General features: G+C 37.8%; 2 protein-coding genes across 3 annotated transcripts; one reads left to right on the top strand and one right to left on the bottom strand.

Moving 5' to 3' along the window:
* Positions 1-464: 464 nt before the first annotated feature.
* LOC113500998 (polycomb protein Asx) lies at positions 465-6,596 on the bottom strand. The gene is made up of 7 exons (XM_026881963.1): positions 4,577-6,596; positions 4,430-4,498; positions 4,208-4,281; positions 3,685-4,112; positions 3,183-3,399; positions 2,899-3,009; positions 465-2,776 (listed from the first exon to the last, which is right to left on the bottom strand). Exons 1-7 carry the CDS (start codon positions 6,594-6,596, stop codon positions 2,630-2,632), a joined length of 3,066 nt encoding a protein of 1,021 aa, XP_026737764.1. The 3' UTR covers positions 465-2,629.
* Positions 6,597-7,242: 646 nt separating this feature from the next.
* LOC113500999 (ATP-dependent RNA helicase dbp2-like) lies at positions 7,243-13,562 on the top strand. Of its 2 annotated transcripts, none has more exons than XM_026881964.1 (7): positions 7,243-7,465; positions 7,556-8,680; positions 9,045-9,106; positions 10,466-10,525; positions 10,607-10,840; positions 11,022-12,471; positions 12,706-13,562. In XM_026881964.1, the coding sequence occupies exons 1-6, from the start codon at positions 7,452-7,454 to the stop codon at positions 12,458-12,460; spliced, it is 2,934 nt and encodes a 977-aa protein (XP_026737765.1). In that variant the 5' UTR covers positions 7,243-7,451; the 3' UTR covers positions 12,461-12,471; positions 12,706-13,562. The 2 variants fall into 2 exon arrangements, with proteins under 2 accessions (XP_026737765.1, XP_026737766.1); XM_026881965.1 differs by having other exon boundaries at positions 7,244-7,465; positions 11,025-12,471.
* The last annotated feature ends 196 nt before the right edge of the window (positions 13,563-13,758 follow it).

The following is a 13,758-nucleotide window of genomic DNA, read 5'->3' as shown; positions in this document are numbered from 1 at the left end:
TCTAGTCTGGCACAAAATTAAACTGCAAATGATAAAAAAATGTTCGGAAATAATATCGTTGTTTTAGGTTTATCGCATAAATTTTCTTTAACCTATAAAATTGGCTTCTCTTTTTTACCAATAGGTAATATCAAATGCGTTTTAATTCAGCAGCTAGGTTTAGCATCCTTTTTGTCTCCTGAATCATGCCTGGCCAGGGCTATTTTTTAGTAGTAACTGCTATCCACTTGCTGTCGACTGACGTACGAAGGAACGAACCCAATGAACTTGTTTTAAAATTTCATCTAAGCGTTTTAAAGTGCAATATGGTCGCAGTTGGGTAGGAAGCACTCGGCACCGTATAAATGTTACAAGAGTAATATGTTTTGTATGGATTTCCAACAAATGACTTTGATCTTTAGATATTTTTTTGTCCCTCATAACTAGCAATGTCAGATTAGAGGAGGATTTAATTAAAGAAAATATTTAGAAGAACATAATTTTTATTAGAGAAAAAATGTTCATGAGCATAAAATAACTAATTACCAATAAATAACAATAAAGCAATAATCAGAGAAATGAATGCAATTCGCAATAATTATCTTATACAAAAAAAAAACTCGAAAGAGAATCTGAAAGTCGTTGGTAGTTAAAAAAATATGAAAATATACCAATTCAGCTTCTCATATACAACTATTCAGTTTAACACTGTATTAAATTATTGCGTACCGTGATTGTAATACGAAAATCTTAAACTAAGTACACTATAAGGTATTATAATTCTTTCATACGTTTCTAAATGCCCCAATAGTGTTCTTCTAAGACTTCCGTAGAACGTCCGTCTTTATTTCTAGACTGTACCTAGGCTCTTGTGACATGTATACATAGAACTTTTCAACATTTACCGATAATATGATATAAGCTAAAATATACAGATATACATTTGTGATTCAAACATAGTGAGCAACACTTGTATTATTTAATATCTATATAATATCTATGAATATTTAATTGTAACTTCTAGCATCTGTAAGTCATCATGTAAGGCATTGCTATGTGAATGAACTAGGCATTGCTGGAACAGCGTCGTCAACTATCTAAATATAAAACAGTTATTTGTTGATAATCAGTTATTTTCGTTGTAATAGTACTTTCATTACAACAATAATTGTACACTACATCCAATACGCAATAAAAAGGTCCATAGATATATTACTGGGACAGTAAAACAAGAGATCAGAAGGAGATTATATGGACAATTTAGATTTGTTTGGATACATATTACAAGAAAATCTTAAATTAGCAAAAAGCTATTTCTCAATTTGTAAAAGATTCTTATAAAAATATTATAGACAACTATAAATATATTGCATAACTTAGTGTCATATTAGTGTACACGCCATAATGAAAAACTTAAATATAACAAGTAATGTTCTATAAATACCTACGATAAGAATCCATCCGATGTTCTACCCATCAGCCTTCTCGTATCAATAAATATCTGTACATACACTTAATCGTAAACATTATAAATAGATGGGTTATCAGATGGTGCACAAGTACTTTAATTCCTATGCCAATCAGGCTTTTACTGTCAAACTACATACAAAATAAAGTCACGAAATGGTAAAATAACACTAAAATTAATATAACAGTATCATAAAATTAAATTGTGATGATACCCTAATACTAAAATATAATGGCAAAAATGAAATCTTCAGCGCAGCAACTATCCTCACATGTACTCTTAACAACAACTACTTCTTGTGTCAAATAAAAGTTAACAAATGCTACAGTTACATGTTATGTTTCGATAAACTTTAAATTATGAATTCGTAAGGTATATCTAAACTTGAATTAAAGTAAATCCTATAAGACTTATATTACGCTGTGTACAAGTCATCACCTGCATTATTAAAATATGTAGTATAAATTATAGTCAACGTATGGTGTGTAAATATATTTGTTGTTTGAATAATATAATTAACATTTTAACAAGGAAAACCCAAACACGCATCACCACCTCTTTATACGTCGAAAAATAATATACAGCTTTAGAACTTGTCATGATTTAATCTGTCTTAAAGACAGGAATGAATTTGCAGAAATACGCTGTTGGTTAAACGTTTCCAAGCTAATAGCAAAGAAACAAATCAACCCTTCAATTCAAGCGACATTCTACTAACGTTCATTTCAATGTTCACGTGTGTCATATCCGTTCTTTTGAGCGATTTAATGAGCGTTAGCGATTGTAGAATACCCGCTTGTGAAGAGGGTAATATAGAAACTACCTCAAGTCCTATGAACAATTAATTATTCATGATTAGGTATTTTAAATGTTTACCGCGACTAAGATCCCAACTAACGTAAAGCTTCACATTAGAATCTGCAAAAGCAACATCTGGTTGTTTGTTTGTGACGTACAAAATATTGTCAGTATTCGTACAAGGATTACAAAATAAATATTTATGATTATTGATACATTCAAACAGATAGCACCACCATTCCTAACAACCGTTTACTTTGTTCACACTTCACACCTCATTCCAGGATTTACTCGATATCAATCTATTTAGCTAAGCTGAACTGAAATGTATAAATATGATTAGGGTTGTAGCTAAATTCGATCTATATAAAAGTGAGTCTGGTGTCAGCGTATGAGGCAGGTGAGGCAGAGCTCGGCCGAGCCGATGCAGTCGTCGTGACAGAAGGCGCCGCACTTCTTGCACAGAATCATGGCGCGCAGGTTGCACACGCAGGCCTCGTCCGCGCCCACGCTGCGGCAGCGGGCCACGCTCTGCACAAATACATACACTTATCGTGAACTTCCCAATGATAACACTTATGCGGAAATAATAGAAGCGATAATCACTAAAGCGATGCATTTCATACAGCTACAATTCCTTTGAAAATACCAACCACATTAGTATTCTGGTTTGCAGGAGGGGCACTAGACGCCCGCGGTGCCACGTTAGGAGTCCTCTGCACTAGAATGTATTGGCCTACATTGTTAGACCGATTTTCATTCATCTGTAATCATATTCACATAATTATTTTATAAAACAATAATACACTTTGCAAGTATAAGAAAATCATCATCTAAAAAATAATAACTTATTAATTAATATCTTAGATCTGACACCATACAGTTTTTTCATATTAAAAGGGCACAATCCACTGGGTGAACATATGACATGACATACCTCGTTATGCGGCATGACAGCGACGGGCAGCTGCCTGACGAGTACGGGCGGCGGCGGGCGCACAGCTCTGGGCGGCCGCGTTAGCAGCGCGGGCGGCGGCCGCAGCTGGCCCCGCAGAGCTTCGCGGTTGGGACTGTTCTGTATCGCCGCTTGGCATATCTGATAGCTGCGCTCCAAGTTCACTGTGCCCGGTGGTACCTTGTTTGAACTTCTACTCCTGGAAATAAGCAATGTATATATGTATATTACTGAGTTAAGTTGTTGAGTAAAACTTATACAACAGGCTGTGTATTAACTAGTCAAAGGCCCATTATTATGATTAAAAAGTTTCAAAATGGTAATTTTGAAAGCCATTTCAAGTTTAATTTAATTTAATGCCTTGTTAAAACCTAGTTATAAAAATAAATTTATTTATGTGAAAAATAAAATAATTTGATTACGACGACGACCGTAAAAAATACGATGAGCTTCAGCTAAATCATTTCAGTTGTTATAAATTTACCTGTTTGACTCCTTCCCCAACTTAGATTTCTTCCCAAGGGGCCTCATACCCTGCGTCATGGTTGTAGAATTGACCGGTGGATTGGTAACAGCAGTGCTAGATACTAAACTTGTAGCTGCCTCTATTTCCTGCTTTACTGACAAATCTTTTATCGACTGACAACTCTCAGATGAGTTAGATGACTCCATATTAAAATTAGCATCTCTATCCTCTTTATACATGCAGTTTTCATCATTCATATTAATATCCTCCATACTTGTCTTAGAATCTTCACTTATGTATTTAGCACTGTCTGTATTGATATTTGAAAATGGGTGTAATGTCATGATATTCTCGTTATTAGTCCAGTCGCGGTCATTTTTCCATGAAACTGCTGATGCTTTGGGTTTAGCTGCATCCTTCATATTATCATCAGGATAAGACACAATCTGGAATTTTGTATAATGTTGTGATTATAACATAAAACAACAAAAATATCAGAATTAATTTCAATTAATAAGAAAATAATGAATTGATGACTTACAGATGTATTAGTGACTTCCATCATTGGTATTGAGGAATTTTGAGTTAAAGGCATAGTGACAACAGCAGTAACGTCTGAAACAAATCATCGGATTGACTGACATAACACTTCACATGTGGGTAGGCTGGTAAAATTCTTAAATATTATGTCAAACAATAATAAACAAAATACCCTCAATGTAAGTAGAGTTGATTTGTTTTATTATAATTTTGATACACTTACTTGTTTCACTCATATAAGACGACAACTCCATCAAGTTAGGATGTGAAGAATATTTAACATCCTCACTTTCTGCAATCAAAAATACTAGTTAATATTCAAAAGCACTTAAGAACTTTATTTAACTTAGAATAAATTCTTTATACTTACGAGAAGTTAATATTGAGAGACTTGTTTCTAAAATAAATGATTCAGCATCTTTAAAGTGCTCATCATAATAATTTTGAGTCATGTTCGGAGATGGGCTTTCTTTTTCACATTTTACTGGACTGGTAATAACATCGTTTTTTCTGTGATCCTGTTCTACAGGCTGTGACACTTGACAATCAATTTCCTGATTATAGCTCTGACATACATCTGACTCAACAATTACTTGCTTGAGGTCATCTGGTGATTCTGCATCAGCATCTTTAATAGACTCCTGATTCATTTCTTGATATTGCTCTGGTATGAATTCATCCTGAGTTTCATGTGGTATTGTATTTTGAATAATTTCTTTGTCGTTTTCAGGACTATCCACTATTTCTGTAACAGCATTATCATATGGTAATGACTCTGATGGACCAGCAGAGTCTCTGATAGTCATGTTATTAACATTCATATCAATCTTTAAACTTGATACTGAGGATTCACTTCTTTCATCATACTCATATACTGATGCTGTGGCTTTACTGTCCTCACTATTTGTGTCAACATGATCTTGACCAGAATAAAGAAGTTCATCATTAGGACATACTTGTTCACTAGTATAATTAGTTTCGACATCTGAATAATTATTTGCTGTATCAGTATTATGTACTAAAAAGTTTGCATTATGTACTTCAAAATCTTCCTCATACTTAATTCGCTTTGCCATTGCACTATAGTCGGAATTTTCATTACTTGGTCTTTTAGCTGATTCATGTACCAGTTCAGAGTCTGCCCTTTCTTCTTCACAATCTTTTGGGGTACTAGACTCCTCTATGGTTACAACAGTAAGGTCTAGCTCTTGCTTTACCTCATTCCTTTCAGATTCCAAATCTGGTAGCAGAAGGGGATCAACAGGTGTTGTAGACAATGAGTCATCCATCCTTTGTGTAGATGATGAATCAGAGAAGCTAAAGTCCACAGGATATTCTTCATAGTTAGGATGGCTGCTACTTTTTGTATGTTTCAAAGGCAATAAATCTGGCACTGGTGCTGACTGCTTAGAGCATACTGTTACAGCCTCTTCAACAACTTCATCAGCTTTCGCGGAAGATCGTGTGACAGCACCAACTGATCTCATTCTTTTACTAGTACTCGAAGATTTACTCTTTTTAATTTTTGGAACAGTACTACTACTTGTTATAGAAGCTGTGGGCCTCAGTTTTATAGTGGTCTTAAGTGAAGGTCTATCTGAATTTATACTTAATGAAGATTTATCTTTTCTTGACTTTTCTCCCCAAATAGGTTCAAAATGTTTTAACTTCCATGGGTCTATTTTGCTTTTTTCTTTTTCAGCTTCAGTCTTCATTTTTTGCTGGTTTTCTGGCGTAAATTCACCACCAGCTAGGCTATCTTGCCATTGTATGCAAGCACGGGCGAAAAATTCATTGTTCAGACTAGATGAATTTAAACGACCTGATGGACTTAGTCTATCCACACTAGGAAGTAGCTGCCCCAGTTTGTATTGATATAGTGGTGGAAGAAGTGAAAATGTATGTTTATTTAATAATGCCCTAATATTTGTATTTACTAATATTGAATCAGGTGTCTCTAGGTCAATGCAACCTTCTCTTGTTTGTTGCAATTGTGCAGCTGTTGATAATTTTTTACCACTGCGTTTCCTAGGTTTCAAACAGAACCCTGGAATGCTGGCCAATACTTCTCGCATAGTAGATGGTCTACTGGTGTTAGAATTTGATTCAGTGTAGGATGTAGCTGCTGTCCATTCTCTATTCTCGGGAGGGGGCGGTGGAGGCAAAGGTTTTACTATTATCCTAGGTAAAGGTCGCTGATGATTCGAGTTCTTCTTTCTTCTCTTTGATTGTTTTCTTGAGGAGTGCTTACTTGACTTTTCACCATCTTCGGGAATGCGTATGATTGAGTACTGATCGCTTTTACATGGCGTGTATTTACTATCTGTAGAATTATCGGAATATTCCATATCGTTGTCTATTTTGCCCGTAGGCGATACGTCTAATTCCATTGTTATGTTATGGCGTGTGTAAATAGCAAATGATGAAAGAGAATGATAAACTGTTGCCGATAGTAATCACTATTTCAACCCATCGTGCGCTTCTCGACGATATAAAAATTGCCTTTTTCTTACAATATAATCGTCACAAAAATTAATCATTACTTATTTTATACTGCAATATTCAATAGCATGACAATATTCATACACAATACAACTCTTTTTTCTCAAGAATAGTTAACTGGAGAGCAAAACGCAAAATGTCACAACAACGCAGAAAATGGATTCCCTCACAGATGAAGTTTAGTTTTATAATTGTATAGGATAAAAAAAATTGTAGGGAAATAATCATACCAATTTTATTAGTGTATGAAAAAGAGTTTTATTTAATTTTAATCTGATTTTGTGCACTTAAAGTTACGACAACACATAATTGTAGTTAAAGAAAAGACTAAATATTCATAAAAAAAAAATTGTAACTAAAGCTTAAAACCTGTTAACAAATTATATTGAGGAACTTAGGATCTTATCAATGCATTTAAATTTATTCTTGGACTTTTAATGTTATTATGCTCGTAATTCAGTAATCTAGAAAAGGCTAAAAGACTTGCATCTCAACTATGAAATATTCGCTTTGTTCGTTTCATTCGCTTTGTCGTTGCCGTTGCCAGAGTACTGACCATTGAGTACAATAGTTCTTCCTGTTCTCGCGCTTCCATTGACGCCATCTTGTTTTATTTCTAATGAATGGCGTTATTCTTAGTGTTGAATTAAGTGCAAATAGTGATGAGTTATTGATCATTTCGGTCTAGTAATAGTTGCAAATAAGTAATCCTTGTTGTAAATATCCGAAAAACTTAATTGAAAATGGGGAGAGGAAGGTATGTACCGTTATTACATTAGCAGGCACATTGCTGAATTACTAACGCACATCATGGTGTTAATTAAATAATATTTTTTGTTTCCTATAGAGATCGTAGTCGTGATAGGCGTCGCAGTCGTAGTAGGAGCAGGAGTAGGAGTCGCAGTCGCAGCCCTCGATATGGTCTTGGATCTGGAGGAGGTGGTGGCGGCGGAGGCGGTTATGGTGGCGGTGGCCGGCGAAGTAATCCCGGGGCCAGCTTGCGTAAACCCAAGTGGGACCTGAGTAGACTGAAACCGTTCAAGAAAGACTTTTATGTACCTCATCCAGATGTGGAGAATAGATCTGAATCTGAAGTAGAGGCTTGGAGGAGCGACAATGAAATTACACTGAAAGGGCGAAACATACCCAAGCCAACTATGACTTTTGACGAAGCAGGTTTTCCTGATTATGTTATGGATGAGATTGATAAAATGGGTTTTTCCAAACCAACACCCATACAAGCTCAAGGTTGGCCTATTGCATTGAGTGGGCATGATATGGTGGGGATTGCATCCACAGGCTCAGGAAAAACCTTGTCTTATATTTTGCCTGCAATTGTACACATTAACAATCAGCCAAAGTCTAGCAGAGGTGATGGCCCTATTGCTCTAGTATTGGCACCTACTAGAGAATTAGCACAACAAATCCAAGAAGTCTGTGATAAGTTTGCAAACACATCTAAAATACACAATACGTGTTTGTTTGGTGGGGCGCCCAAAGGCCCTCAAGCTAGAGACTTGGATGCTGGGGTTGAAATTGTTATTGCAACACCAGGTCGCCTTTTAGATTTTCTGGAAAGTGGAAGAACAAACTTAAAAAGAACCACATATTTAGTATTAGATGAAGCTGACAGGATGTTGGATATGGGTTTCGAACCTCAAATCAGAAAGATTATTGAACAAATTCGTCCCGATCGTCAAACACTTATGTGGTCTGCAACATGGCCGAGGGAAGTTCAAAGCTTAGCAGCAGAATTCTTAAAGGATTACCTACAAATCAATGTTGGCTCGTTACAACTGGCTGCCAACCACAATATCTTGCAAATAATTGATGTCTGCATGGAGTATGAAAAAGAAACTAAACTGAGCACACTTCTTAAAGAAATCATGGCTGAGAAGGAAAATAAAACAATCATTTTTATTGAAACTAAACGTAGAGTTGATGATATAACAAGAAAAATGAAAAGAGATGGGTAAGTTTTATTTATTTTCATAGGCTTTGTAATTTGCAGGTTAATAATTTTAGTGTCTATTTCTATTGAAAAACTTAGTTTAAAAGTAGTGTTACTGAAAAAACATGTAAAACAGTAATGAAGATTGCCTAAACAAATATAGCAGTACACAATATATAAGGTAGTATATATAAGATAAGGTATATCAATGAATAATGTACAAAAAGACATGAGAAAGACCTAAACTAAGAAAGTTTCACATTCACACTATTAAAATGGCTTACTCAGACATACTTATCAAGATTGTTCAGATATTTCAACTGAAATAAACCATTCTATCATAAGTCTAAATATTTGTATTTACAGTCTTATTTTCTTGTTACAGATGGCCTGCTGTATGTATTCATGGAGATAAGTCACAAAATGAACGTGACTGGGTCTTGCAAGGTAAGATTAATACATACAAATCAGCGCTAATACCTTATACTGATTTAATATTTAATTTATTATTTTGACAGCTACTTTATATACTTAAAATATACTAGCTCAACGATAGAGCGACATTTGATTTAAACTCCAATTGGTGTGGTACATATACATATTATGTACGCCAATAAAAAACACTAGCACAGTGGTTGTCGAGAAGCGGTGTCGGACATAAGACGCGAGCGCGTTGGGTGTAGCGCAGCCAGTAAACATTGTTTGAACCCGTGTCTGCATGTGCAGGCTGTGGAGAGCTGCGGCCGTGCGGCGGGGCGGCAGCGCGCGGCTCGTCGCCGCCAAGCCGCACGCGGCGGCGACGGCGCGCCCGCACCGCGCCCGCCTCTAGTTGTCGGGGCTAAGCCCTATGCACTCTGACTCGCTCCCGCGGCTAGTCTGAGCCGCTTCTCGCGGTGGCGCGGCGGCCGCCGGCGCGTGTCGTAGCGCAGTCCCGCGGGTGACGCGACGCCGGCGCTCGCTCTGCCGCGCCCCGACCACGGTGGTCGGCTCTCGGTTCTCGCCCCTCGTGCTGATGGGCGACCTCTCACCTCTCGCTCTCAATTTTTATTTTTTGTGCGATTTATGACAGACGGAGTCCATATTATTAGTAAGTTTACTAATACAATAGTGAATGGAAATAAAATTATATTTACGTCTCTCATTAAACCTCCAAGGGTTACCCTCAATTTGCATTTAGTTACACAAGTCATTCTCCTATTCTACATCTTATGATTTTTATGTTTTATTTAGATTTTTTTTTTTACTATTATCTTATGTATTTACATGCCTCTGCTTGAATGTGTTAACTATTTATTTATTTTATTCATTATATCATAATCTATTAACATAATATTGGTGGCCTATAAGGGGTGGAATGTGAGATGAGTAGTGAATTAATTTGAAACCTTTGGGGCCAAATTTGCGTCGTATCTTGCTGTATTTTGTCATGCAGGGAATATGAAATATTGATTTGAATGAAATATAAAAAGCTTTTCCGTAATTGTCTCGAGAGTATAATATCTACATTAATCATTCTTCTGGACTTGCGCGTGCAACATTATTCTTCCGTCACTTGTTTATTGAAGTTTATCTCATTGTCTCATACTGTGTGTTAGAAAACTGTATTTGGAGTGGTTTGGAGATGGGTAAGAATTAGATGTTACTGTCAAGTCACTTCCTAAAATGTAACAAAAAACAAGTTACTACTTCTACAGTTCTAAATTGTTTTTCAGTGTAGAGAATATTCAAAGTGTCTTCGTGCAGAAGTATGATTACAATAAAAGCATTAAATACAATCAAGGTGCTCATACATACAATTTCTTACAGATTTTCGAAGTGGAAAAGCTCCTATTCTTGTTGCTACGGATGTTGCTGCCAGAGGTTTAGGTATGTAGTTATTAATAAAAAAAGAGTGAAATTCATTGCAAATGATAATTCATTTTAAATAATACGGATTTGTTTTTTTAGATGTGGATGATGTCAAATTCGTAATTAATTTCGACTACCCAAGCAATTCAGAAGATTACGTCCATAGAATTGGAAGAACTGGACGAACGAATAAAACTGGGACAGCATATACGTTTTTTACACCGTCAAATGCAGCAAAGGCGGCAGATCTTGTTGCCGTGTTGAAAGAAGCTAAACAAGTTGTCAATCCAAAATTACAAGAGTTATCTGAACGAGGTGGAGGTGGCGGAAGACGTAAGTTTTTAAATTTTATTCTAATAAAATTTTACGATTTATATTCAGTATGATGGGATTTTAAAACTATCAGGCATAAATAAGATCCTTTGCCTATTTTATTGTAAATCTTTTTAATGTTTAGTGACTTGTAACCATGTAGCAAAATACTTTAGCATACTAATTTAAATGTTTTGTTAAGCAGGGCACCGAGGCCGCGGTGGAAGATATCGTCGTGGACGGCGTTCTCGCTCCAGGTCGCGGTCTCGCCGCCGCCGCTCCCGCACACGCTCGCGTTCGCGTGATCGTCGCCGCAGGCGCCACAGCTCGTCTAGATCTTCGCGAAGCCGGTCGTCGAGGTCGTCAAGAAGCCACTCGCGCTCCCGTTCCCGTTCTCGCAGCCGATCTCGCTCAGGCAAGTGCAGCCCCCTGAAGACTACTACGGATTCGGGCCAACAACAGGCGCCCCAAGCTCTTCTTCCCACGCCAAAACCCCTTTTGCCAACTCCCATTGGTCCCCAGCTTCCTGCCAACGCCGCTAAAGGTCCTGCCACACCCCCTACTGAAAATAATATGAATATGACGCAAACTGATAGAAATGTCATGCTCAATAATCCTCCAAATGGTAATGCAAATTACCTACATCCACCTAATCAAATACCGCCTTTGATGGCTCTAAATCCTCAAATGACTATGTGTGGTCCTCCCCCAATGAACGGACCAGGTTTTCCCATGCCGCCTTTTTTTCCTACCGATCAGTACGGTCTTATGATGCCAAATTTCCCCACGGCGATGTTACCACCAGGAAACTGGGCAGCGCCGCCCCCTCCCCCGCCTCCTCCTCCGCCATCCGAGTCCTCTGCTAATGGGAGTCTCGAGCAAAGGGGCCCTGGACAAAGTGGCCACGAGTCAGATTCCAGAAAACGCGGGGCTCGCTCAGGCGGGCTCGGTGGCTCGAGCTATACGCCTGCTGCGGGCGGGCTCGGCTCCGGCAGCGGCGGGCTAGGGGCAGGCGGCGGGCTCGGCTCCGCTTCCGCTGGGCTCAGCAACAGCTCTGCTCATGCCGCCGGCGGCGGGCTCGGGTCCGGCGGCGGGCTTGGCTCGTCCGGCGGACTCGGTTCTTCAGGAGGTCTCGGCTCGGATGGTCCTTCTGGATCGCGGTCACGAGGCCGTGACAGGCGGCGCCGCGGCAGAGGACGCGATCACGACGACTTTGACTCGGAAAATCCGGGCTCAGGAGGTCTCGGCTCGGCAGGACTCGGTGCCCCCGACGGGGGCGGCCTGGGCCAGCAGCCCGGCTCCGGCTACAACTCTGGCGGTCTCGGCGTACCTCACGGGAGCCTGTTGCCGCGCATGCTCCCTCCACAGAATGGTGTCGATGGCGTTGGACCTCAGGGTGCTAATTTCACTGCGTTTGGGTCCTACGGATCTAAAAATATTAAACAGAATAGCATTATTCAAGGAAATGAAAGTAGTGAGAGTTACAATGATGGCAGTAGTCGAATGGAGTTTTATGGTCCACAAAATATGGGTCCCGGCCGACCTTACGGTCTGGGTATGGACCAGCCAGGTTTCAACGGTGCGCAGGCAAATGGCTCCGTGGGGTACAATAATGACCGCCAGAGAAATCGCCGGCGATGAATACGACTGAGGTTTGTTATATTCAAACCAATGCCAACTCACCTATTTTAACCAATCCACAATAATCTCACAGATACAAGCCGCCTTGACGGTCTGTCCAATTGACTGTATTACTTATGTACCATTTGATAATATACAACTACAACATGGTTGATATATTATATGCTCTGTGCTCTATAAAACTGTTTGTCTATGGAAGATACAAACAGGAATTTGTTTTAAAAGTCATGTTTTTTTTTTTGCAGAAAATGGCTACAATGGGGACTCTCGTCGACGCAGGAGACGTTAAACCAGTGGAACAGAAAGTTTAAGCAACTAATAGTTACATAAGATTTGAAGCTGACTTTATATTATTTCCATTCCATGATGTATTTATTCAATGTGTGATTGTTAGTACAGTGCTATCAAAATCTCTAGTTTTCAATTGTGTTAGTTTGATGAATATTCGTGTTTCTCAATAGAGGTCCATAATCTAGTGTAAATATTCAGTACATTGTATTTAAACGTAATATTAACATAACATGTACGGGCTTATAATAGTAGTCATTTTCTATGTTTTTGCAACAATATTTTACAAGCAAATACGGCACTATCAAGCAAGTTACATAGCATACATTTTGTACATAAAATTAAATGTCGAATTTTAAGTCACTATTTTATCTTTAGATAAGAATATAGCATCTAATGTTTGAATATCTTAAAAATATGCAAACTAATTCTTAAATAATGTAGATGAAGCCATTTCATAAGTAGCATATTTTGTACTGAAGTTGTTTTTGTATTGTATGTGTTATTTGGATAATAACTGTCCATTTTAATATCTGTACTGCCATAAATGCAGTATTTCAAAGATGATAGCTCTGTGCTATTTCTTAAATATTATATATATTACATAATAGTAAGCTTTCTTGGATTATGTTTACATTTACGTTTCCAAATGCAGTTATGATCATTCTAAGTTCAACATGTAGCAAGACATTTAATTACGTTATGTATGAACCGTATTTTATTATAATAAACCTATTAATTTAAGGACCTATACCCTTGAATCTTTGACTAGTAAATTGTATCTCTTGTGAACGAAATAAAAGTTTTTCACTTATTTATGATTTTTATTCATTTATTATAACGTTACGTCTAAAAGGCTTCTAAGTGCAGTTAAGTACAATTAGTTTACTAAAGACTATACAATTAAATTCGTTGTTCTATTGATAACAAAATAGGTTTTACACAAGTTATGATGCACACCTTTAGGTACACGACGATACAGTAATTCCTACCGGTCCCTGAAAAATACT

Source organism: Trichoplusia ni, chromosome 15 (assembly GCF_003590095.1).
Source record: "Trichoplusia ni isolate ovarian cell line Hi5 chromosome 15, tn1, whole genome shotgun sequence".
Taxonomy (NCBI): Eukaryota; Metazoa; Arthropoda; class Insecta; order Lepidoptera; family Noctuidae; genus Trichoplusia; species Trichoplusia ni.
This window is presented reverse-complemented; position numbering and strand designations above follow the sequence as displayed.